The following is a 25,963-nucleotide window of genomic DNA, read 5'->3' on the forward strand; positions in this document are numbered from 1 at the left end:
AAAGTGTGTGTGACAGCGCTGCCCACAACCGCGTGTTAAAGTTGGTGCACTTGTAGGTGTAAGTGTGATACTTGCCGGGTACTCCAGCACCTGGTAGCGCCGACTGAAGAAAAGGGGAAGACATCCGGTCCCACGCCGTCGTCGTCAGCTATGAGTCCGCCTCCACATGATGTGGTGTCCAGCTGGAGGGTCCCACCGTAATAGTCTGTTTCTCTTGGTATGTTGATCTGGTCCCAGACCACCTGATGCCAGGTTGCCGCCGCGTCCTTGCTGTGTCCCTCACGCTTGTACTACAAGGGCAGTGTTCCTAACTACTGGGCCTGTCCCTGCAGCAACCACAAGCTCAAAGGGGGAGTCGGGGCCTATGGGGGTCTCTGGCCTAGTGCAGAGGCCACTGACACACTGCACCCACACTCTACCCTCTCTTTGTTCGAGCTCCAACTGGTGTGGCTCTCTAAGCGCGCCAAATGTATTTTCTTGCCTGCAGGGCAATCCGAGCTCCCTATTGGCTGCTGTGACCATGTGATCTAGCAGCCCCATAGCCTTCTGGGGGCTGTAGTCCCCGCTGAGCCCTATGTGAGTAATTACCGCCCTGTCCCTACCATCTGCGCATGCGAGCGCATATCTAACATGACGGCACCTTGCTACGGGAGCTGCCGAGAGCCTCCGGCGACTGGGTTGCCTGCCGCAAACTCCCTACGCCCCCACCCCCTCCGCAGCGCTATCGGAGGTAAGGGGAACATGGGGAACCTAGTGGGATGCCCGGGGGGGGGAGACCTGGCCACATTTATAAAATGAAAAACTTGGTTTTATGTTTCCAATATAGTCGCTATGGTTAGATTGTGTCCCAGACTTGGTTTTGTGTTCTATTTAAAGGTGCAGTTTGTGAAGCAACAATATTTATTTAATTGTATGTAAATAAGAGAGGCCCTGGTGTGGGCGTATCCCCAAATTTACCATTCCAGTTAGATCATAAATTTACAAATATTCAACAAATAACAAAAGCTTCAGAAGGAACAAAAATGAAAAATAAAACCTGCAGTTAGCATAGGAAAATTAAATGAAACATATGTTGACAGTGTGTGCATGAGACAAGATAGCAAAAAGATCCAAACCACAAACCCTTCAAAGGTCCAAATGAAACCACAAATTTAACGACTGTCCATATGTTGTGTATATAAAAAAAAACAGCCACGACTAGTTTCTTAAGCAAACATGATTTTATTCTTTAAGCAAAAAAAATAAATTAATTAACAAATAAGCAATGTTTTTTTTTGTGGGCACTATTTGCTATACGTTTCTGATTTTTTTGCCTTGGACTAACAGTTCCCTTTGACCTTCCTTTCACTCTAGAATGTGTATGTAAACATTAACCGTATAATGTCAGTGGCCAATCGGCTGGTGGAGTCCGGACACTATGCGTCACAGCAGATCAAACAGATTGCCAATCAGCTGGAGCAAGAGTGGAAGGCTTTTGCAGCTGCTCTGGACGAACGCAGCACATTGCTTGATATGTCTGCTCTCTTCCACCAGAAAGCTGAGCAGGTGAGTGCACAGGAGGTTTCGGTACAGTTAATTGGCTAAAACAAATGCTTTTTGAGTTAACTTTCTAAGACGAGATTATAGATGAATGTGTCGTTGGTTAAAGAAGAGGGGTAACTCGCGTTCAAACTCCTGCCTATCTTTGAGGACTGCGAACATCGTAGTGAACTAAAATCTTTACTCATTTAAGGACACAGTTTTGATATTATTTGGTCCCGAGGGTCCTGTAATGCATCACATTACAGTGGTTTAGGGTGGCAGCGCATTCACAGAGCAGTGCAGCTTTAAAATAACCATATAACTGGAGCAATGGCTCCAAATTGCTGGTTGTGACCACAGGTTTTTCTTTCAAAGTATCAAAGGTAAAATATGCATTTCTAAGCATTGCATGTGGGCCTAATGTGACGGATCAAAGACCATAGAGTAACGTCTGTTTCCGATAACTTTATCTATACATATTTATTTTCTTTAACCACTATTAGATTTTGTCCCTGACCTACAGTATAATATTCTGTATACATAAGAAATACAAGTAACTATTAAACATCTGTGTGTCAGCAAGGTGTGTGAATAGTAAACAAGGCTTTTCCTTATTTTTCAATGTTTATATCGGATATTTGTATTGTAACATTGGAGATTGGAATACGTTTGTTAGGGGTGCCAATACATTTGCTGACATGTGAATGTGCCTTTGTTAACACATGAAGAGAATATTCCTTGGCAGTCTAAACATATGGTCTGATTACTTGTCCAGAGGAGGCTTTGACAACCACTGAACTAAGGGTATTTCTCATTTTCTTTACTGTTCTTCCTGCTGCTGAGCGTTTCTCAGAATAAGACTACTACCTTCTCACCTCCATAAGAGCACAGAATCTACTGCTATTTGCTCTATTTTTCAACCATAACAGGGATATAATATGGCAGATGGCTATAATGTGCTATGATCCATCATGTCCTTGTTATTAATTGACTTGGGTTATATTCCCTCCTTGTCATGCTGTGATCTGCCAAGCCAAATTGTTATGCAGCCTCCTGGAAGATAGATCAGTGGGTCTGGGAACCCACTGAATTTGGTAAAAAAGGGGGCATTTGTTGTTTCCTTTGAAACCTATGAACATCTCATTCATATGCTATGTAAACTTACCTGTGTCCAACATCATAGGCTTTTCCTAAAATATGTTGTTTCTTGGGTGCCAGAGGATAGATTTGTATGCAAAAGGTTTCAACCTTCTCAAAGGATAAAAGAGGACTTCTTTGTGAGGAGTATGAAAAACATTTGCCATGATTTCTTTTAAAAAAATCTTAAAATTGATGGTCCTAAATAACTTTTGAATTGCTTCAATTTATATTTTATAATCTTTTATATACAGTATATAATACTGAACATTATCAACACAGCCCTTTGACCACAAAGGTTTAGACCAGGCCTGCACAACTCCAGTCTTCGAGGGCCGCAAAAAGGCCAGGTTTTCAGGATATCCCTACTTCAGCACAGCTGACTCAATTAGTGGCTCAGTATGACTGAGCCACTAATTGAGCCAGCTGTGCTGATGTAGTGATATCCTGAAAATCTGGGCTGTTTGCGGCCCTCGAGGGCTGGAGTTGTGCAGGCCTGGTTTAGACCCACAGAGAACTCTTTCAGCAAATACACATGTAACAATCTTCTTGTTTGCTTGTAAATTGTGTAAGGTATCTAAATGTTATATTTGCTTACCACATAAAAGTTAAAACGACTGCACTTGTCCTGTGAGGAAGGTCTATTGGTAAGGCACTTGTAAGAGACTCTGTGAAAGCTTCTTGTCTGTATCTCAGGACCACCAAATAATGATCTGCTAGGCTGCGTCCATACAGCTGAAGACCGTGCGGAGGTGTGCACGAGTGACATCACCCGTGTTAAGCGGGAGCATTTTATGGTCAAGGTAGATGCACCATGGGGCGTGTCTGTGACATCACAAAGTTGGTTCGCCCTCATTGGGCGAACTGCTCATGTGACCTGCACCACGCGCCACCTCTTGCGGTCGCACACGCGGTCTATGGGCGCGATCATTGCTTTAAGGCAATGTGATCGCCTTGTGCAGTATTCGCCTACATGGACGCAGCCTTAGAAGCTTACTATGCCTCTACAGGCTAGACTTTATACCTTGGCTGTTTACCTTGCCGGTGCTATAAAAATGTAACGGATTGTTGTTAATAATAAAAATAAAGTGTTTTTTCCATTCATTACTGGAGAGGCCTACAAATTATCAATGTGTAATTTGTCATATGCCCCAGCACAGAATTGGTAAAACAAGTTTTTTTTCTGTTGGAGGAGACTGTAACACAATGACTACTTAGATTATGCAATCAATATAATATATCATTTTTTAAATTTGTATTGCATTGTTTATAACCAACTTCTCTTTTGCTTTGGTTTCTTCAACCGTCAGTACATGAGCAATGTTGACTCGTGGTGCAAGGCTTGTGGTGAGGTAGAGCTTCCTTCTGAGCTGCCGGATCTAGAAGATGCCATACACCACCACCAAGGAATATATGAACACATCACATTGGCTTACTCAGAGGTAGCACTTCAAAACTTTGCTATAATATTATACGGCATAGGGCCAATTATTAAAAAAATAAATATATAATGTGTGTGCAAAAGGTTTCAAATCTGCCCCTGTATGTACAGTATATATCATAGGTTGTGTTACACATGTTGCTCAGGTAATTTTGAAAATGAACCCCTTTTTTTCAAGAGATAATTTGTGTACATTACAAGCCCAGTGGAACAGTAAGATATGTATGAGTGCATATAAACCTTTATATCAAGGACAGGGTTGCTATTAAAATATGCACGGTGTTCAAGGCTGCGCTTATAGTGCCGGCGACGCGACGTCGCTTCAAAACAAATGCATTGAATCTGTAGCATGCGCTTATAGTAGGGGCGACGAAGAGACATGAATCTCTGTAGTCAGTAGAATTTGATTTTTACAGAGACGGTCCCCTCATGTGACAGGCTGTAACCAATCAGATAGCTTCTGATCTGATGCAGGGAGAGGGGAAATGTGTCTGTGTGTGACTGCAAGGAGAAGGGGGGTGGGGGGTGGGATTGTGTGTGTGATTGTGTGTGTGGGTGGGATTGTGTGTGTGTATTTGTGAGTGTGTGTGATTGATTGTGTGTGGGAGGGGGGATTGTGTGTGTGGGATTGTGGTTGTGGGAGTGTGTGTGATTGTGTGTTTGGGAGTGATTGTGTGTGTGTGTGGGTGGGGGGTTTGTGTGTGTGTGTGTGTGTGTGATTGTGGGATTGCGTGTGTGTGGGATTACGTGATTGTGTGTGGGGGGGGAGGATTGTGTGTGTGGGGGGGGAGGATTGTGTGTGGGATTGTGTGAGATCAGGGCCGCCAACAGAAATCATGGGGCCCAGGACAAATGAAAAGAGCAGACCCCCCGCGTAACTTTTACTTAACCCCCCAATACATACAAAAACACACCCCACCCCCCCAATACATCTAAAAATACCCCACTCCCCCCAATACATCTACAAATACACCCCACTCCCCCCCAATACATCTACAAATATACCCCTCTCCCCCCCCCAATACATCTACAAATATACCCCACTCCCCCCCCCCCCCCAATACACATATAAAATACACCCCCAATACATATACAAATCAGGCCTTGGGGATAATCACAGGTCGGGCCGGTGGCTGCAGGGGGGAGGGCGGTGTGGTGGTGGGGGGTGGGGGGGCCGTTGGCTGGCGATATGGGGGGGCGGTGGCGGGGGCCCAGAGGCTGGCGGGACTGCGGGGAGTGGTGGCGGGAGCCCGGCGACTGGCGGGACTGCAGGGGGCCGGTGGGTGGCAGGGGCCCGGCTGCAGGTCACAGCAGTTGCTACCGGCCCTGCCCCACTGCAGGCACCTCTCAGTCCCACAATGGCTGCTCGTGTGTGCGCCGGGCCTCCCTCTCACGCCGGCGAAGCGGAAGCTTAGCCCAGCTGACTTCCGTCGCTGCCGAGAGACCCGGCACCGGTTGCAGCGTTTTATTATTAGGTTTGTATTTTTATATGTGTAGCCATGCTGTAAAATGGACTACAGTCATCTCTCCTGCTGGCAGTAAGGCCTGGTAAGTTATGGGAATGCTAGCAGTAATTATGGAGGTTTGCCCTCATACCCTGGTGAGGTGCCCTATGTATGGATGGGAGTGGCCACATACTCTGAATCCATAATTAGTGATGTCAGAGTTGTGCCTGCCCCCAGAGTATACATAAGGCACAGCACTGCTCAAAAGTTAAAGTTGGTTGTAGATGTTGAAGCAAGGAGCAAGTCTGAGTACAGACTTGGGAGGAGGCGGCTCACTAGACTGTGACCAGGGACCTGGCACAGGGACTATCTCCCTGAGAGGAGATAGGGAATCCACCAAATTGGGAAGAGATACCTTTCAAAGGGAAGTGCGGTGAGCATGAGCGGCTGAGCACAACCGCTGTGAGGGACAGCTGGCCCACCTCACTTCAATAAAGATGATCTTGTTCAATCATACCCTCGTATGTAAGTGTGGAGTGATTACACAGAGGAGTGCACCACAGAGGAGTTCCTCACCAAGACCATCCACAAGCGGACGCTGGGATCCTGATGAGGTGGAGGCGCTGCACTGGATATAGGTAGGACTCAAGTACACTACCTCAGCTGCCTGTCTGGGTTGGCAATCCCCACACAACATCATGCGGGAGACTCAGGAGTCCTGTTGCAAACAGGTGCACCACCAGACACTACACTGTAATGGGGGCTGGTTAGACCACAGGAGCCAATGTGAGATTGGGTGGGTCAGGCTAGGCCAGAAAACCCGTTACATATATATTGGGGGTGTATTTTTATATGTATTGGGGGGTTAAGTAAAAGTTGTACGCTAAAATTTGTTTTTCCGTGGTAGGTGCGCTATGCGTTGGGGTGGGGGGGGGGCCTGCTCCTTTCATTTGTCCTGGGCCCCATGATTTCCGTTGGCGGCCCTGATTGTGTGTGTGTGTGTGTCTGTCAAGTGAAACACACTATATGAACAACTTTAAAATAGTAAATTCTCCCGTAATTTAAAGTAAAAGTACTGTAAATTCAGCATACAAACAGAAATTACAACTCATTTCCATTTCAGCCTTCCCCCTTGCTTTTGTCCCCGCCCCTCTGCCTTCCGTCACTCCCCTTGTAGCAAGAGACGTCTCCCAAACTCAAATTACAACTTTCGCTTGGGCTACGGAGATGGGAGACGTCATTCGTAGCTGTAGCCAGCACTATAAGCGCAGCCTAAGACTACTTGTTATTAATATTTTCTTGTATGTATTGTTTTCTGTATGTCGTTTTCAAAACCAATAAAATATAAGTTACAAAAATAAAAATACGTAAGGTAAATTGGAAGAAATTTGCTGAGGAAAGTAGTCCTTATCTGCATCATATAGTTCTTATCTGCAGGGACTCCTTTTCCTAATGCCTTCTTCTATATTGAAGTGCTTATTCCTATTATGTCACGTGTATTGCTGCTGTAAGACGACATGTACATGGATGGTGTATATAAATAAAGATAGACATCCATTTAAAATTACAGGCGGTGAGATCATTTAATGAGCATGTCGCCTAAGTACTGGAATACAGGTTTTTTTTTTAACACCTGTTAGCTGCGGATGTACGCAGTTATTTTTTACTGCTGTAGAAACTTAAGTTTTTTTTAAAGTTTTCCATTATAAATACAACATAAGAAAGCTTTTTCTTTTATGTAACACAGGTGAGTCAGGATGGGAAATCGCTGCTAGACAAACTTCAGAAACCATTGACTCCAGGAAGCTCTGACTCCCTGACGGCTTCAGCCAACTACTCAAAGGCTGTGCACCATGTTTTAGACGCTATCCATGAAGTGTTGCACCACCAGCGTCAGCTGGAAAACATCTGGCAGCACCGCAAAGTCCGCTTGCATCAACGGCTGCAGCTGTGTGTCTTTCAACAGGACGTTCAACAGGTGAGCTATAAATATGCTTAAGGAAAAAAATACTACATGTAGGGTTTAACTAATGTTACTTAACGGCAACGAGGGAAATTGTCGTTCAGCCACCAGTGGAGTCCAGACCGTGTGCTCAGAAGAGCCATGTTTGGGCATTGCTGTCCTAAATCCCACAATATCTTAGCGCAACCATTGGGGGGTGCGACTTCAGATTGACAGCTGTATCACCAATACGGTCTTTCTAATCTAAACATATGCATCTTCCTGAATTTGAAGTCTCTCCCCAGAAAGAGTCCACCTCCCCTTCAAAAAAAAGAGTTAATTTGTCTCCAGTTGTTCACTTGTTTTTACCATACTCTTATGAGCCATGGCAATATTAGTCTTAAAAACTAAAAACTCTAGTCTGGCTTTTGTGTTGCATGTTGTGTTTCAAATATTTACTTTGCTAAGAGTTTTTTGATCGTGAATAGCTTCCTAGAAACCTAAATCCCGCATATTCTTTGTGTTCTACTTGCATTTGGGCAATGATTGACAAGAGGCTACATCCTAGGTACCTCTGTAAAAACATTCTCATCATCCTAAGCCTATTGTTTTATTGAGGACACCTGTACTGAGAGGATTTCTTTCACCATTCTCCAGGGCATGTTTTTCAAAGCAGTAATCAGGGTTGCGTATTTTCATTTTCTGTTGGGTCTCTCAAAGTAGAACGATCCTGTTTTTACTTTGTTTAACAAAGCTTCTTAAACTTAATGAAGGGGGTGCTATACATCAGTACTCTGCAATAAATGAATAGGATGATTGCTTAATCTCAATTTGATTGCTTTAAGTGTGGAGGAGACACTGTTGCGTTAAGCTTCTAAAAAGATTGTCAGTCACGTTTGGGTGCTAATGGCATATATAGTTATGTGTATTTTGTGAATCTTGTGCTTTGTGCGCAGCATTTGTTTACAGTGATATTTAACCCTTTCACTGCCAAAGGGGCCTTGCAGCATCCTGCAGAACAATGTGTTGATGACCCCCTCTGGCAGTAAAACTGTTAACATGAAGCCTTGAGAAATTATGTTTTTTTATTTTAACCATAAATGTCTGACGATTGTGAACTGTAAATGTACAGTCCTTGCCTTAAAGCACATGTTTGGTTAGAGGAGCCCTTTCATGCAAGTATTCAAGTCATGTTAACCTACTTGCTGATGAAAGGGCCTGTCATACATTACAATGTAATGCAATAGGGAAGAGTCTTCAGGATGATGCGTTTCAAAGGTTTTGTATATTGTATTATGTTGCTGTTAGGATGTGTGCTATTGGTTTTGCACACACCAGCAGCAATTCTGTTGGTGCTACGGTATTTTGTGTATTTGTCAGATTTGCCATCTTTTATGGATTCCCTGCCTTGTAGGTTAACGAAAGGTTTGATCACGGATCTAATTGATCTTTCAAAGTGTTAATTATTCTGTTAGGTGTCTATTTTTTTCATAGTGCCGAAGTGATTGCAGCTCCAAGTAGTTGAATTATACTTTACAATTGCACGACTGATCTAAAATCAAATAAGAAACCGCTTGCCGAATGAATCCATTAACATAATCTTATTGCTCAATATTTCCTACTCTGGGAAATACATTGAGGTGCCATGTAAACCATGGTAAAATGAAAATGTCGACTGCTGACCTAGGAGTGTTACTGTATCTAGGGGTATTCTTAATAGTCTATATATATTCCGTATTGGCCCAAATATAGTACGGTCTCGCACATAATATGACCCTAAAGTTTTGAAGGTGTTTTACATGAAAAATAAAAGGTGTTAGGCTGCGCATATAATACGAGTACAGTTTTCGGAAGGACATTTTTAGGAAAAAAACATAGCACTATATTTGGGCCAATACGGTAATATATATATTGCCACAGATTTGCACACACACCTATACACACGTGTGTGGATCAGATCTATGTAAGCTCTTTTTTTCTTGGTAAATCATTTTAAATGATGCAATGGGGAATATAACATATGATAACAGTTGATATGCCAATAGAGACATTTGTTAATCACAAGATACTTCTACTGCTTTATTTTCATTGAAATACCACGTGCCTTTGCTCATTAGTATGACATTTACATTGTAACAGAAAGAGTTCTAAATTCTCCGACCAAATGATGAAAGGGCTGAGGGATGGATGAACGATAGTACTCACTTTGCATGTGTTATGCGTACTACAGATCAGATCTGACTCTGATTTCAGCATGTATTGTGTAGCGGGGCAATAGATGGTAGTTTCCGTGTATAATAAATCTACAATCATCTCCAGTTTAGTCTTATGGACAAAGCTGTGTATTAATGTGCGAGGCAGATGTATGTATATATGGTGCAATCTTATTGGCGGCCTTGTCTCTTTTTGTGCTTTCGCTGCTCATTATTGGCAAGACTCATTCTTCCCATTTAAAATCGCTGTACAAAAAATAATTCATGTTCACTGCAAAAGAAGTGCCTCATTCGCAAGGTGCTGGTTATTTTAGCAACCAATTTCTTTTTCTTTTTTTTAATTTCTTGAAACCGTTCAGTGCTGGTCAGGGTGATAAAAACATTTGTGTTTGCCGGTTCTATTACAAATGATGTATGAATATTGTTGTTTAAAAATATCTCCCAGTTGGTAAAGTGAACATAGTATGATTGATTTTTCACCTTTAGATATTTCTAGCCGCTTACAGCTGCCACCTCGTACGGAAAATAATATTTAAAATTAGTCTGCAGAGATTTACAGAAGCATGACTCATTTTGTGTGGATTTAATGGGTTTAATCTTGGCGATTTTACAACTTTAAAGTTACAGTCTCTCCCAGGATCAATATAAATCTGTGACATGTGTAAGGGTTTACATCTGGATGAGAGACGCATCGTTTTGTTACTACCCATTAGAGAATGAAATATATTTATACACACACAAAAACACTAAGAACATTTCTGTAATGTAGACAATTGGCATGTTGTGACGTGTGCTAGCACGCAAATAATTAATACATATATATGTTGAGCTAGATGAAGAATGCAGCACCACGCAGATCGATAGCAAGGAAACAGTGTATTTAAAGCTGCAGTTAAAGAAATATTCTACATCTGTGTTTTTTTTAAAATAAATCAATTCTGTACTATGAGAAAATAATTGTAGCATTTAAAAAAAACAAAAACTTTTAAAGACATTTTTAATGTATTCTAATGTAACAAGCATTTTTGTTTCTATAGCAACCATTTACAAAATCACATCCCCTTCCTCTTCTGAGACAGGCTCTGGCTCTTGAGCCCTGCCCTGTCTGTATATAGTGCCTGCCTGGTCACATGATCTTCCACACACAACTTTGCATCTTGGGTAATCTTCTGCAGCTCTAACAGAGATTTAAAGAACCCGAATCTTCCCTGATCGATCACAGGAGAACGGATCGATCGGCAACTTAGCTAATCACTTGTCAGTGTGCAGATTGTATTGATGCACATATCGAAAAAAAAATTTAGCGGCAGCTTGAACTGCAGCTTTAAAAGTCCGTACACACAACCAACTTTGCAGTCCTCACAGGCACCATCGTCAGGTGTGTGTATATGTATGGGTGTGTATATATATGTATATATATATATACACACACACACACACATATATACTGTGACAGAAACCAGGGGTTGGTAATAAACTCCATATACAGGGCTCCCAGGATACTGAACAGTTTCTGTCCTGTCTAAGCTGAACAGGGCAGCCTCGTAGTACAGGCACTCCATTCCACAGTTTGTCTGCTGCCTGTTTTCTGTCACCTGTCATGCTGATTAGAGTACAGGTATATAAGACCTGTTTCCTGTTTCCTCTGGGCCCCGCCCAAGAGCCTGGAAGGCTGCTGAACTGCAGAGGGGTGAGAAAGCCTCTTTCCCAAATTGCTTCATTCATTTTGTTAGTTTGTCTAAAGACTGCAAAGGTACTTATTTTGTTGGTGGAAGTGGACAAGCCACTTCCAACTCTGAGTCAGGGACATCTAAGTTTTAAGTTATCGCTCAGACGAGCAGCTTTTTGTTTGGCTTTGTTTTCTGTTTACACTGTAGCAGTCCCAGTGCCTGGGATTGAATAAACCAGGTATAGCCTGTTTAAAGGAACAGTACGTGACGTCTCATCATTTAACCTACCCTAAAAGACCGTGTTCTAACAGTCCCGGACAGACGGCGGAGCCCCGGAGTAAGCCGTTTGTCACATATGGTGGAGAATGCGGGCAGAGCACTAGGGGGTCTGCGGGTTGAAGAACTTTGAAAGAAAAAAAAAAAAAAAATTTTTTTTTCATCCTCTGCAAACAAGATGGAAGACGTGGTGGGTGCGCTGGTACGCAATGTCGCTGCCCAGAAAGACGCGAATGAAACCCAGCAACAGCTGTTAATAGCCCAGCAAGAAACTAATGCAAACCAGCAGCAGACGAATGCAGCCCAGCAACAGCTGCTAATAGCCCAGCAAAAGATTAATGCCAACCAGCAACAGGCGAATGCAAACCAGCAACAGACGAATGCAAACCAGCAACAGACGAATGAAGCCCTGCAAAACGCGAATGCAAACCAGCAAGAGACAAACCGCTTGCTGAGAGAGGAGCAACAGCGGTTCGCTCAGGGCTTACAGCAGGAACTCGAGATCCTGAGGGGGACTATCAGTAACCTTCCACTGGCAGCGGCAACCCCAGTTACGAAAATGACCAGGGCAAGCCACTACCTTCAGAAGATGGGACCCTCGGATGATGTGGAAGCCTATCTTCTCACGTTTGAACGCACGGCACAGAGAGAGGGATGGCCAGAAGCTGAGTGGGCTGGTCTAATCGCACCCTTCCTAAGCGGCGAACCCCAGAAGGCTTACTTTGATCTAGAGCCAGCCGAAGCTAACGTCTATACAAAATTGAAGTTCGAGATCCTCGCCCGCCTCGGCGTAACCACGGCTGTTCGTGCCCAAAGGTTTCACGCATGGTCCTTCACGATGGATAAAGCCACCCGAAGCCAGATGTATGACCTCATCCACCTCGCCCGGAAGTGGCTACAACCCGAGATCAACTCAGCAAGCCACATCGTGGAACGGTTGGTCATGGACCAGTTCTTGAGGAAACTTCCCTCTGCCTTACGTCGTTGGGTCAGTCGGAGTGACCCCCACAATGCGGATGAGCTTGTGGCCCTTGTAGAAAGGTACAGTGCAGCAGAAGAGCACCCGCAACCCACAGTCGTGGAGCAACCCCACTACCCGAGGTTCCAGGACTCTTCCAGAGACGGTAAAAGGGTACCGGGGTTAAGGGGCGCTGAAGAGCGGCGACCACCTTCACGCCGCTCCAGCAAAAGTGGTTCGCACACTAAGGGCAATAGCCAACATGGGGAGCCGGGAAAAGGCTCTAAGTGGGACACAGACTATGTACCTAAATGTGTAAATTGTCATGAGAGGGGCCACACAGCAAAAATCTGCCCACTAAATGATGAGCCCATGCAATGCAACAGCGTGGAACCTTATTCGCTGTTGTCCCAATGTATGGGCCCTAGCCCAGAGGACCCCTTGAATAACCATCTGTGGGCATTTGTAAAGGTTAATGGTAAGAGGGTTCGGGCACTTCTTGACTCTGGGAGCATGGTCACACTAGTGTCCGAATACCTATTGCCCATTAAGAAGAAACAGGTAAACAGTTCACAAAGAGTGGCAATTTGTTGTATACATGGGGATAATCATGAATATTCCACTGTTGATGTTTTTTTTAAAACAGAATTTGGTTCTTTAGATTTCAAGGTGGGTGTTGTACCCAAACTGGCACATGATGTGTTAATAGGGACCGACTTTCCCCATTTTCTAAAAATGTGGTCCCCAGCTCAGAATAGCGCCCAGAGTTCAATAGCGGACCATAACGATGTGTTAGAAGAAACAAATCCTTTCCCTTTTTCAGAAATGGATGTTGACGAGGGCCCAAATAAGAAGGGGGAAAAGGAGGAGTGCTTTGAAATTCCCTTCCCCATCACTACTTTGGTAGGGAATACCCCAAATCAAGATGTTGATCAGGCACTTACCACCCCAGTACAGGATAAGACCCTCGCTGACCTAGAGGTCAGTCCTGGGAGTTTTAAGAAGGCCCAGTGGGAGGACCCCACATTAGCGGTAGCAAGGGGAAATATACGGGACCAGAATAGTACTCATGGCCAACCAGATAGGTCACTTGCTTACCCCTACTTCGAGGTAGAGAACGACCTAGTATATCGGGTTGATAAAAGAAAATCAGTTACAACTAAACAATTGTTGGTACCACGGACATTCCGTAACGTAGTATTACACCTCGCACATAGTCATCCATTGGGGGGACACCTAGGGGTGGAAAAGACAAAAGAAAAGGTTCTCCAAAGCTTTTATTGGCCTGGGGTTCTGGCAGAAATTACAAACTATTGTTCCTCATGCCCAGAATGTCAGATCACCGCCCCGTTCAAAGCATACCGCAGCCCATTGGTACCCCTTCCCATAATAGAGGTACCATTTGACCGGATTGCTATGGATCTAGTAGGACCCTTAATAAAGTCTGCTAGGGGACATCAGCATATATTGGTAATATTAGATTATGCTACCCGATATCCGGAGGCAGTTCCCCTACGTAGCACCTCTGCTAAAAACATAGCAAAAGAGTTAGTACTTCTGTTTTCCCGGGTCGGAATTCCTAAAGAGATCTTATCTGACCAGGGAACACCATTTATGTCCCAAGTAACAAAAGAGCTATGTAAACTCCTAAAAATCAAGCATCTCAGAACCTCAGTCTATCATCCACAAACAGATGGTTTAGTGGAAAGGTTCAATAAAACCTTAAAGAGCATGTTACGCCGGGCGGTCGATAAGGATGGGAAAAACTGGGACTGTTTGTTACCATACCTGTTATTTGCCATTAGGGAAGTTCCCCAGTCATCCACAGGCTTCTCCCCGTTTGAACTATTGTATGGCCGACATCCAAGGGGCTTACTGGATATAGCCAAAGAAACTTCGGAACACGAGGTTACCCCTTAAAGAAGTATAATAGAGCATGTTGCCCAGATGCAGGACCGCATTGCTGCAGTCCTACCCATAGTGAGGGAACACATGGAGAAAGCTCAAGAAGCACAAAGGAATACGTATAATAAGGGTGCTAGGGTCAGAATTTTTTTTCCAGGTGATAGGGTACTAGTTCTGGTTCCCACCGTGGAGAGTAAATTCCTTGCTAAATGGCATGGGCCATATGAGGTCTTGGAAAGAGTGGGAGAAGTAAATTATAGGGTAAGGCAGCCAGGTAGGAGGAAACCTGAGCAAATTTACCATATAAACCTACTCAAGCCCTGGAAAGATAGAGAAGTCTTGTTAACCCTAGTACCCCCAGGTCCGTCAGAGAATCAAGAAACTGACCCAGAGGTTAGCATAGCTGAAACACTGTCCGTGCATCAGAAACGAGAGGTCCAGAGTTTAGTGAGAAGGAACAAAGAAATCTTCTCTACACAGCCAGGTAAAACTAACGTAATTAAACATGACATAGTCTCTGAACCGGGGGTCCGAGTTAACCTTAAACCGTACCGAATCCCAGAGGCCAAGAGAGCGGCTATAAGTTTAGAGGTTAAAAAAATGCTAAAACTAGGCGTAATTGAAGAATCCCAAAGTGGGTGGAACAGCCCTATAGTTTTAGTCCCAAAGCCAGACGGTACAACAAGGTTTTGTAATGACTACCGGAAACTAAACGCAGTGTCAAAATTTGATACTTATCCTATGCCCAGGGTGGATGAACTTGTAGAGAGACTGGGCAAAGCCCGATATCTCACAACCCTAGACCTAACAAAAGGGTACTGGCAGGTTCCCCTCACAGAAAGGGCAAAAGAAAAAACAGCCTTCTCAACCCCAGACGGCCTCTTTCAATATAAGGTGCTGCCTTTTGGCTTACATGGAGCTCCCGCCACATTCCAAAGAATGATGGATAAAATTTTAAAACCACATGTTCGGTATGCTGCCGCCTACCTGGATGATGTGGTAATCCATAGTGAAGATTGGCAGTCCCACCTTCCAAAGGTCCAAGCTGTGCTCGACGCAGTTCGGTCTGCTGGACTAACTGCTAACCCCGCTAAATGCACTATTGGTCTGGAGGAGGCCAAGTATCTGGGGTATTCTATTGGTAGAGGGTTACTCAAACCACAAACACTCAAAGTAGAGGCGATACAAAATTGGCCAAGGCCAGTCACAAAAAAACATGTAAGGACCTTTTTGGGGTTAATTGGCTACTATAGGAGGTTTATTCCCAATTTTGCAACTAAGGCAACCCCACTAACCGACCTCACAAAAGCAAGAGGACCGCTAATGGTAAAGTGGTCCCCCGAAGCGGAACAGGCCTTTAGAAGCCTGAAAGAAGCTCTCTGTGCCCAACCAGTGTTGGTCACACCTGACTTCTCCAAAGAGTTCGTAGTCCAAACCGACGCATCTGAGGTAGGGCTGGGGCGGTACTCTCCCAGGAGTCTCAAGGGGAGGAGCACCCCATCCTTTATTTAAGTAGGAAACTAAATCCCCAGGAGAAAAATTACTCCATAGTCGAGAAAGAGTGTCTCGCAATAAAGTGGGCTGTAGAGACACTCAAGTATTATCTGTTGGGGAGAAAGTTCCGATTGGTCACAGATCATGCACCCCTTACCTGGATGTGTCAAAATAGGGAGAAGAACGCTAGGGTGACCAGGTGGTTCCTAAGCCTACAGCCCTTTAAATTTTCTGTGGAATACAGGTCGGGGCACAAACATGGCAATGCCGACGGGTTGTCAAGGATGCACTCCCTAATATCCATGGTCGCTCACCCCTCGAGGTCTGAGCTGGGGGGGAGGATATGTGACAGAAACCAGGGGTTGGTAATAAACTCCATATACAGGGCTCCCAGGATACTGAACAGTTTCTGTCCTGTCTAAGCTGAACAGGGCAGCCTCGTAGTACAGGCACTCCATTCCACAGTTTGTCTGCTGCCTGTTTTCTGTCACCTGTCATGCTGATTAGAGTTCAGGTATATAAGACCTGTTTCCTGTTTCCTCTGGGCCCCGCCCAAGAGCCTGGAAGGCTGCTGAACTGCAGAGGGGTGAGAAAGCCTCTTTCCCAAATTGCTTCATTCATTTTGTTAGTTTGTCTAAAGACTGCAAAGGTACTTATTTTGTTGGTGGAAGTGGACAAGCCACTTCCAACTCTGAGTCAGGGACATCTAAGTTTTAAGTTATCGCTCAGACGAGCAGCTTTTTGTTTGGCTTTGTTTTCTGTTTACACTGTAGCAGTCCCAGTGCCTGGGATTGAATAAACCAGGGATAGCCTGTTTAAAGGAACAGTACGTGACGTCTCATCATTTAACCTACCCTAAAAGACCGTGTTCTAACAGTCCCGGACAGACGGCGGAGCCCCGGAGTAAGCCGTTTGTCACAATACATACATACACACATACGTGTGTGTGTGTGTGTATATGTAGCGCACTTTCCCCACCCCCTGAGAGATGTGTGGCTACAGTGTGTGTATATGGTGCAATACCTGTGGTACACAGGAGATCTGAGTCTCCGCTTCCGGGAACCTGGGGTATACCTGAGTCGATGTTGGGTCGGTAGCGCCTCCACCTGTACAGGAATCTATGATGTAGAATAACCCCGCTACACGACCCGCATACACACTTATGAAAGATAACAGTTTTACTGAACATAAATAACCTAGGATATATATATATACCATCAACCAGGCCACAAACGGCCGTACCCTCCAATGCTCCCCTCCCCCATCCAAGGTGTGTGTGTGACAGCGCCACTATAGTATCTGATGCGTTCGGTACCTGCCGGTTGATACCACATCCAGGAGCGCTGATGCCACGATGCTGGGATCCACGGATCCGATGCTGATACTGCAAAGCCTCCGCCTCTACGTTGGGTGGGTCCCTCATGGATTGTACCACCAGATACAATGTCTTTATTAATGTAGGGCGACCTGGGTCCTGGACCACAGGCCGCAGCCACCGTGCGGCGTCTCCCTGTGTCCCTAACACTAAGCAGGGCAGGGTCCCTATCTGAGGGGCAAGTCCCTGTTGCAGCCACAAGCTATGTAGGAGTCGGGGCTTAGCTGGGGCATAATAGGGGGTATCTGGCCTTGTGCAGTTACCACTGACATCTGCACATATAACTTACTCCTTCCTTATCCCAGCTCCAACTGCCACTCTCCTGTCAGCTCACACGTCAAGCACACCCACCGTCCCAATCTCCCCTCAGGAGATTCTAGCAGCCATATTGGCTGTACTGTGTCATGTGTTGTTTTATCTATATCTATATTTATCTATATCTATATATCTCAACCCCGTTATACCGTGAACCGCTACAACGCGGTTTGAGCGTGGACCCTGAATATTTAAAAAAAACAAAAACTTTTTTTGCACGCACTCACGAGCGGGGCTGGCGGGGGGGGAGGGGGTTTGGAGCGGGGCTGGTGGGGGGGAGAGGGGTTGGAGCGGGGCTGGTGGGGGGGAGGGGGGTTGGAGCGGGGCTGGTGGGGGGGAGGGGGTTTAGAGCAGGGCTGGCATCGGAGCGGGGCTGGCGGGTGGTATCAGAGCGGGGCTGGCGGGGGAAGTGCGAGGGGAATTACGGTGGCTGCTGGGGGACGTGTTGGGCTGTCGGCGCCTCACTCCACCTCTTCCTCCCTCCACCCTCCTCCCTATCGGGCGCGGCGGCCATTTAAAAAAAAAAATTAGCGCGACCCCGGTTATAACGTGGTCGGATCGGGTGGCCCCCAAGGACCGCGCTATAACGGGGTTGAGCTGTGTGTATATATTTGTGTGTGTGTGTGTGGGCAAACATGGAAAAACAGAGATTTTGTTTGTTGTGACAGAGTGTGACATTATCTTTACCATTTATTCCCCTGCTAGGTCCTCTGTAAGGCTGCGCTTATCGTGCCGGTGATGGCGACAGCGGCGCGACGTCGCTTCAAATCAAATGCATTGCTGCCGTCGTGTGTGCTTATATATAGCAAGCGCGGCGTAACGGAGCGATGGCTTGGTCGTGATCACTGGAAGTCATCTCAATTAGATTTTTCCAGCGACTGCAACCTGTCGCGTCGCCAGCACTATAAGCGTAGCCTAAGGCTGCGTTTATACAGCCGGCGACGCGACCGATGACGTCACCCGTCGCCATCGCGACGAGTTGTATTTTGAAGTTTAGGCGATGTCGCTGGATGACGTCATAAAAGGGGAGGGCAGAGGCACGGAGAGGCTCCCGATTGGCAAGGGGAGACCGTGACCATCGCCGAAAAAATCAAATATCAGTGACAACCAGATTTCTGGTAGCATTGCCGCTTTGTCACCGTCGCGTGCTCTATAAGCGACGGCGACATATAGATATATATATATATATATATATCTATGACTGAGATTGAAGCTATTTCTACTATTATTCCACTTTGTACCAGTGTTGTGCTACAATTTAAGGTTATAGACCAGTTTCTCATGGCATGATGAGATGGTGAAAAGGGGGGCTGATCTCTCAGAGCAGGGAGAAAGAAAGGCAGATGCCTGGGGGCTGGGTGGTTCCCTCCATCCTGATTGGCTGCATTACCCAGCAGCAGCCAGTTAGGACCCTGGGGGGGGAGGGAGGGGGGCGTTGCCAAGCAGAACAGGAAGCTGCATGTGCATGCAAGAGCGGTGAGCAGAGAGAGTGTCCTGTATCTGTTCTGCTGTGTGTCAGTGTTTTTTCTGTGACTGTCTGTCCTGTTTATTTATTCTGTGCCTGTCTTCGTGTGTGTGGCTGTCTGTCCCGTGTGTGTAGCTGTTTCCATTACTGTAGGGGTGCCTCGGTAACTAAGCATTACGAATATGGGTGTCTTGAAACAAAAAAGGGTAGAAGCACTGTTATAGACTATGCAGGGGTGCGCAAACTTCTTGCCTTGCACCCCTCCCCCTTCCGGCTCTTCCCCCCCACCCCTGCTTGCGCCCCCCTTACCTGCTCTGAAGCGTCAAATGATGCCACAAGGTCATGTGACCCCACGGCATCATTTGACGATGAGTCTCCAAAGCCAAGTGAATCGCGGTAAGTGAAGTTGCAGAGGCCTCGCACGTTCCCCCGGCATTTAATGTAAATGACTTGGGGAAGAGCGCAGAGCCTCGACAACCGCCGCACCCCCCACCCCCCTCAAAAACAAAAAATCTCGCACCCCTGGATTATACGGTTATTTGTTGTTTTTTGTACAGTAAGTGTCAGGGACACTATGGGAATACAATTTGGTTGTTTCTTCTGTGATCCCAATATATTTTGGTTGTGTTATCTATACAGGCATACCCCGCATTAACGTACGCAATGGGACCGGATCATGTATGTAAAGCGAAAATGTACTTAAAGTGAAGCACTACCTTTTCCCACTTATCGATGCATGTACTGTACTGCAATCGTCTTATACGTGCATAACTGATATAAATAACGCATTTGTAACAGGCTCTATAGTCTCCCTGCTTGCGCATAGCTTCGGTACAGGTGGGGAGTCGGTATTGCTGTTCAGAACGTGCTGCAGGCGCATGCGTGAGCTGCCGTTTGCCTATTGGGCGATATGTCCTTACTCGCGAGTGTACTTAAAGTGAGTGTCCTTAAAGCGGGGTATGCCTGTAAAGAAGCAAAGTGCTTACATATCAATTTTACATCATGTTGGCCATGCTAATTTTTGGGGAATTGTACCAAATAAGCAGTTTGGCTTCAAAATGTCTGAGCATGGGGATTTTCATCTATTCTTCAATGTAAAGATATACCACGTATGATCATTTTATATAATCAGACTTGCAAACATTTAATATATTTTAATTGAATAAGATATAACATTTCTAAGTCTTTGCACTGTCTAAGTTGCAACTAATAAAGTATTAATGTGGACAATATTGGAACATATTTTTGGAACAGACACATTCTAAGCACCTACATATACTAATGATATTGAAAGTCGCTTACCTGAGATTTAATTAGACAAGAATGAATAGAGTGTCATCGATTTAGAGGTGTACAGTATTCGTTTCCAGTTCAACTGCGGATTTTCACATAATTGAGGGAAGTAGCACACTATACACAGGCGAGGTTTTAGCTATCTTCTACTTCCGTACTGGGATGATCTTCAGAGTTCCCGGACAAGAAGAGGAATTGGACAAGGTGTTAATTGAGGATATTACTAAGATGGCAATTAAAGGAGAGGTAATAATTATGGCAGACAGGTGCAGTCTGGTGTGATGCCAGTGCCATCTCAAGCAATTTGTGGTGAGCTCACATCGCAATGAAGCAATAGTAAACTTAATAGTTACACATAGGAACATGGTATCAGATGTGATTGTGGGTGAGTACTTAGGTTCCAGTGATCATCTAACAGAGTGGTATAGTAAATAGACAGAGGCCGAGTCAAACCACACAACAACTAAGGTTTTCAATTTCAGGAGGGATGACTTCTCTGAGATGGCAAATTATTTAAGGGGTTATTTAGCATGGTGGAGTGCAAAAACCGTGGGATGGGGAACTAAAGGATGCAATACTAAAAGCAACCGTCCTCAGTAACGGGCAGGTTAATAAAAGCATACGGAAAAAAATCTGATATGAAATGTAGCCAAACCTAATCAAGCTGCCATGGACAATATAGGCCAGTCAGTAAAAAAGGGGATCAAACTTTTTTTTTTGTTAGGTATTTACAGTAAGTGAATGAAGAAAAACAAAAAGGAGAAACAGTAAGACTAAAAACAGAAGAGGGCCATGTTGAGGGAGACAAATGTATAGCAGATGACCTTAATAATACATTTTGTTCAGTCTTCACAGCAGAATGTGAAGGGGAGGAACCACAACTGGTCAATTTACAGAGTAGAGAATTCTAATTGAATTTTGAAAGAGAACAAGGCTATGAACCCAGATAAGATATATTTAAGGCTATTAAAAAAAACTTTGGGTTGGATGCTTGCAACACCATTAACAGAATAATTTAACCAGTCCCTATTTAGAGGTGTAGTTCCAGATGACAAGCAAATGTATTCCCAATTCACAAAGGCAGCAATAGGTAGGAGGCACGTACATGCCAGGAAGCCTGACGTCACTAGTGGGGAAATTAATGGAACACTGCTAAAAGATAGAATTATTGAATATGTAAAGTCGAGCAACTTTCAAAATCTCAGACAGCATGGCTTTATTGGGGGAATAGATTGAATGACTAAGGTAATATCATGGGGGTGCAGTCGATGTAGCTTACCTAGATTACCTTTGTCACAGTCCAATATGGAAGAATGATAAACCTGTAGTGCTTGGGATTTGATTGCAAGTGGAGTGATGAGTGAGTAAAAATAAAGAAAACAGGATTTCCCAAAAACTGAAGTAGAGCTCGATTTCCAAATGCTTTTTAAGTCAGATTCCATTTATGTTTCATCAAGTGAAAATGTTGTACTCTCCAAAGTTGCAAAAATAAATGGGATCTGACTTGAAAAGCATTTGTAAGTAGAGCTCTACTTCAATTTTTGGGGGATCATGTTCTTTATTTATGTAACTATTGTATTGGCCAAACATGCAGGTTATGTTTCTCTGTGAAACAATTTTTGACCACGTTTTTTCCCTCATGTTTGAACGAGTAAGGCATATTGGTTGATCGATGGGTGGCAGAGAGTTGTGGTGGATAAAAGTACTTTCAAAGGACTCAAAGGTGACCAGTGGAGTAGCTAGAACAAGAAGTCATGCTCTGAAGCATGATTAGGTTCTGAGGTTTTGCAACAAATGGTAAAATAGGCAGACTGGGTGGGCAAAGTTATTCTGTTCTGTTAACAAATTCTATGTTTCAATGTAAAGAAGTTGTAATAAAAAGGAACAATAGTTAATTGACCTTACAAACATATATAATAATAAATATCTTCATTTATTCTAGGTGTTAGACTGGATAGAGAACCATGGTGAAGCCTTCCTCAGTAAGCACACTGGAGTAGGCAAGTCCTTACATAGGGCCCGGGCCTTGCAGAAGCGACATGAGGACTTTGAGGAAGTTGCTCAGGTAAGATCGTACATTTTGTTTCGTGCACTGTTTTCTCATTCGATGAGCTAGTCCGACTTACTCATTTTTTATTCTTTCTTCAATTTCCTTTCTTTTACCTTTTTCGATACGATCACATAGTGTGAAATTATATACAGGCATACCCCGTTTTACGTACACCCGCTTTACGTACACTCACAAGTACGTACATTTTTTTTTTGTTGCACCTTACCCCTGTGTACGTACACATGCTTCGCGAGTACGGACACCAGGGGGCAGCGTGCGCAACTCAACACTCCTGCAACCTCCTTCATGCTTGTCTTCATTATGGAGCGCTCGATCTCCCTGTTCCCTCTGCCCTCCCATCTGTGTCCGTTCCCCCTCCCATCTTTGTCCGTTCCCCCTCCCATCTGTGTCCGTTCCCCCTCCCATCTGTGTCCGTTCCCCCTGCAATCGCGCTTCCTAAAGCAGCAGCTAAACCAGTGAGTCCGCCCGTGACTCTGCTTCCTCCTTCTCCTTTCTCCCCCCTCCTCCCTCCTCAGAGCTCTGCGAAGCTTTGCATGTGATATGAATTACAGACTGCAGTGTGAGGGGGAGAAGATCTTCTGCTGCAGTCTTTGCTTGCTTGTGTGTGTGTGACTGTGTGTGTGACTGTGTGTGTGACTGTGTGTGTGACTGTGTGTGTGACTGTGTGTGTGACTGTGTGTGTGACTGACTGAGTGACTGTGACTGAGTGACTGTGACTGAGTGACTGTGTGTGACTGTGTGACTGTGTGTGACTGTGTGACTGTGTGTGACTGTGTGTGACTGTGTGACTGTGTGTGACTGTGTGACACTGTGTGACTGTGTGACTGTGTGTGACTGAGTGACTGAGTGACTGTGTGTGACTGTGTGACTGAGTGACTGTGTGTGACTGAGTGACTGTGTGTGACTGAGTGACTGTGTGTGACTGAGTGACTGTGTGTGACTGAGTGACTGCATGTGCCTGAGTGACTGAGCGTGTGCCTGAGTAACTGAGCGTGTGACTGTGTGACTGAGCGTGTGACTGTGTGACTGAGCGTGTGACTGTGTGACTGAGCGTGTGACTGAGTGCGTGTGTGTGTGACAGACTGAGTGCGTGTGTGTGTGACTGACTGAGTGCGTGTGTGTGTGACTGACTGAGTGTGTGTGTGACTGAGTGACAGTGTGTGACTGAGTGACAGTGTGTGATGAGTGACTGAGTGTGTGACTGAGCGTGTGACTGAGTGACTGAGCGTGTGACTGTGTGTGACTGTGTGTGACTGAGCGTGTGACTGAGTGCGTGTGTGTGTGACTGAGTGCGTGTGTGTGTGACTGAGTGCGTGTGTGTGTGACTGAGTGACAGTGTGTGACTGAGTGACAGTGTGTGACTGAGTGACAGTGTGTGATGAGTGACTGAGTGTGTGACTGAGTGTGTGACTGAGTGTGTGACTGAGTGACTGAGCGTGTGACTGAGTGACTGAGCGTGTGACTGAGTGACTGTGCGTGTGTGCGACTGAGTGCGTGTGTGTGTGTGTGACTGAGTGCGTGTGTGAGACTGAGTGCGTGACTGACAGAGAGAGAGAGACTGACTGAGTGAGAGACAGAGACTGAGTGAGTGAGAGAGACTGCGAGAAGAGCTGCTATACAGTAGTGACCCGCGTGCGCGCCTCTCACCTCCTTGCTTCCTCACATTCATTTTATTTGAATAAAGCCTACTGTATTTATTTTGGTTACAAATGCATTATTTACATCAGTTATGCACGTGTATGATGTTTGCAGTACAGTACATGCATTGTAAAGTGGAAAAAAGGCAGTGCTTCACTTTAAGTACATTTTCACTTTACATACATGCTCCGGTCCCATTGCGTATGTTAAAGCGGGGTATGCCTGTAGTAAGTTATTCACTGCTGAGCTCTTTTGAAAAATATAATTTTCCTTGGGAGCTATACCAAATGTTGCAACATAGCTCACATTTTTGAACTTCCATTGCACTGATTCCTCACTTGCATATGAGCAATTAATGGAAAAAGTTTTTTTTTGCTATTTGATCTACTGTTTGGGGATTTGTTTTGTGTATAGATTTATTGTTCTTCCTCGTAAAATGGTTTGTATAACATGTCTTTGAAGCACTGCACCTGTGTTTGGCACTATGTAAATAAAAAATAATAATATATACTTACTAACATTTCATTAAAATGATTCACCTTACTCTTGAACTTCAGATGCAGCAGCGGCTGTTAACCACCATTTCTCGAATTGGTTTTCGAGATCTCCCCGAAATCCTTTCAACCTTTGCTGCGGCAGACTAATGGCCCATCGAATTAACACAGCAGTGGTCCCTGATATGTTAATCCTACCGGGGTCTACCGGTCTGTAAGAGGCGCGCAGTAAGAGGCTGAATCAGTCACTGTAACTGCGCGCCTCTAACAGGCGATCGTGGGGGGTTTATTTCATTTTAAACACTACAGTATTGTAGCAGGGGGTCTCCAGAGCTGAACCACATTGATTTCAGGTCCAGGGACCACCTATTTCCCAAGATACAGGCCCCATTATGTGGTGCCGGTATTCCCGCCATGTTGAAATCTTGTGGCTCACGTGACTGTGTGGGATCTAAACAAAGCAGAGGGATACCGACACCCCATAACGCCTGTAACTCGGGAAGGAGAGGGTCCCCGAGGCTGAAATCAACTTTGTTCAGCACAGAAGACCCCCTGCTTCCGCACACTAGTATCACCCCCCCCCCGGAAGAAAAAATCATTACCTTAGCGGATAGCTGCTAAGGTTATGAAGCTGCTTATATTTTATTTTTATTCATAGTGTGCGTGAGCAGGGGTCTCCTGAGTTGAACAACGTTGATTTCAGCCTTGGGGAACCCCTGCTTCCTGAGATACAGGTTCCAGTATGGGATGCCGCAATACCTCCGATCACGCGAGGATTTTAACATGGCTTGGATACTGATACCCCATAACGGGGCCTGTATCTCGAGAACCAGGGGGTCCCCGAGGCTGAAATCAATGCAGTTCAGCTCAGGGGACCCCCTGCTCACGCACACTATGAATAAAAATAATGACGTAAGCAGCTTTCATTACTTTAGCGGCTAGCCGCTAAGGCAATGAAAGGGTTAAGGCACAATAGCAAGTTTATTGGGGGAAGAGGGCCAAATACCCCTTCATTCACCCCCTGCACCCAATAAACATTACAATATGTACTACCCACCACTACACAACCCACCCACCCCCTGTGCCCCACATAAAAACATTTTTTTATTTTTTTCTGCACAGGATTGATACCAGAGGCCGGTGGGGCCTTCAGGTGGTCCCCGCGAGGGCCTCGGGTGGTCCCCGTAGGTTTCTAGGGGGTCCTTGGGTTGTTTCCACGGTTGTCTGGGTGTCCTCGGGTGGTTTCCGGGGCCTGCAGGTAGTCCCCGCGGGTGTCTGGGGTCCTCGGGTTGTTTTCGGGGGCCTGCAGG

At 45.2% G+C, this 25,963-nt stretch overlaps 1 protein-coding gene across 7 annotated transcripts in view; it reads left to right on the top strand.

Annotated features, from left to right (window-relative positions):
- Positions 1–25,963, top strand: part of LOC142487267 (triple functional domain protein) — a 419,339-nt gene that overhangs the window by 246,501 nt on the left and 146,875 nt on the right. For all 7 annotated transcript variants that reach the window (XM_075586263.1, XM_075586256.1, XM_075586257.1 and 4 more), the window contains exons 7-10: positions 1,354–1,545; positions 3,969–4,100; positions 7,292–7,522; positions 22,393–22,515. In XM_075586263.1, the coding sequence (XP_075442378.1) occupies positions 1,354–1,545; positions 3,969–4,100; positions 7,292–7,522; positions 22,393–22,515 (678 nt within the window). The remainder of the gene's footprint in view (positions 1–1,353; positions 1,546–3,968; positions 4,101–7,291; positions 7,523–22,392; positions 22,516–25,963) is intronic.

This window comes from Ascaphus truei, chromosome 2 (assembly GCF_040206685.1).
Source record: "Ascaphus truei isolate aAscTru1 chromosome 2, aAscTru1.hap1, whole genome shotgun sequence".
NCBI classification, from domain to species: Eukaryota; Metazoa; Chordata; class Amphibia; order Anura; family Ascaphidae; genus Ascaphus; species Ascaphus truei.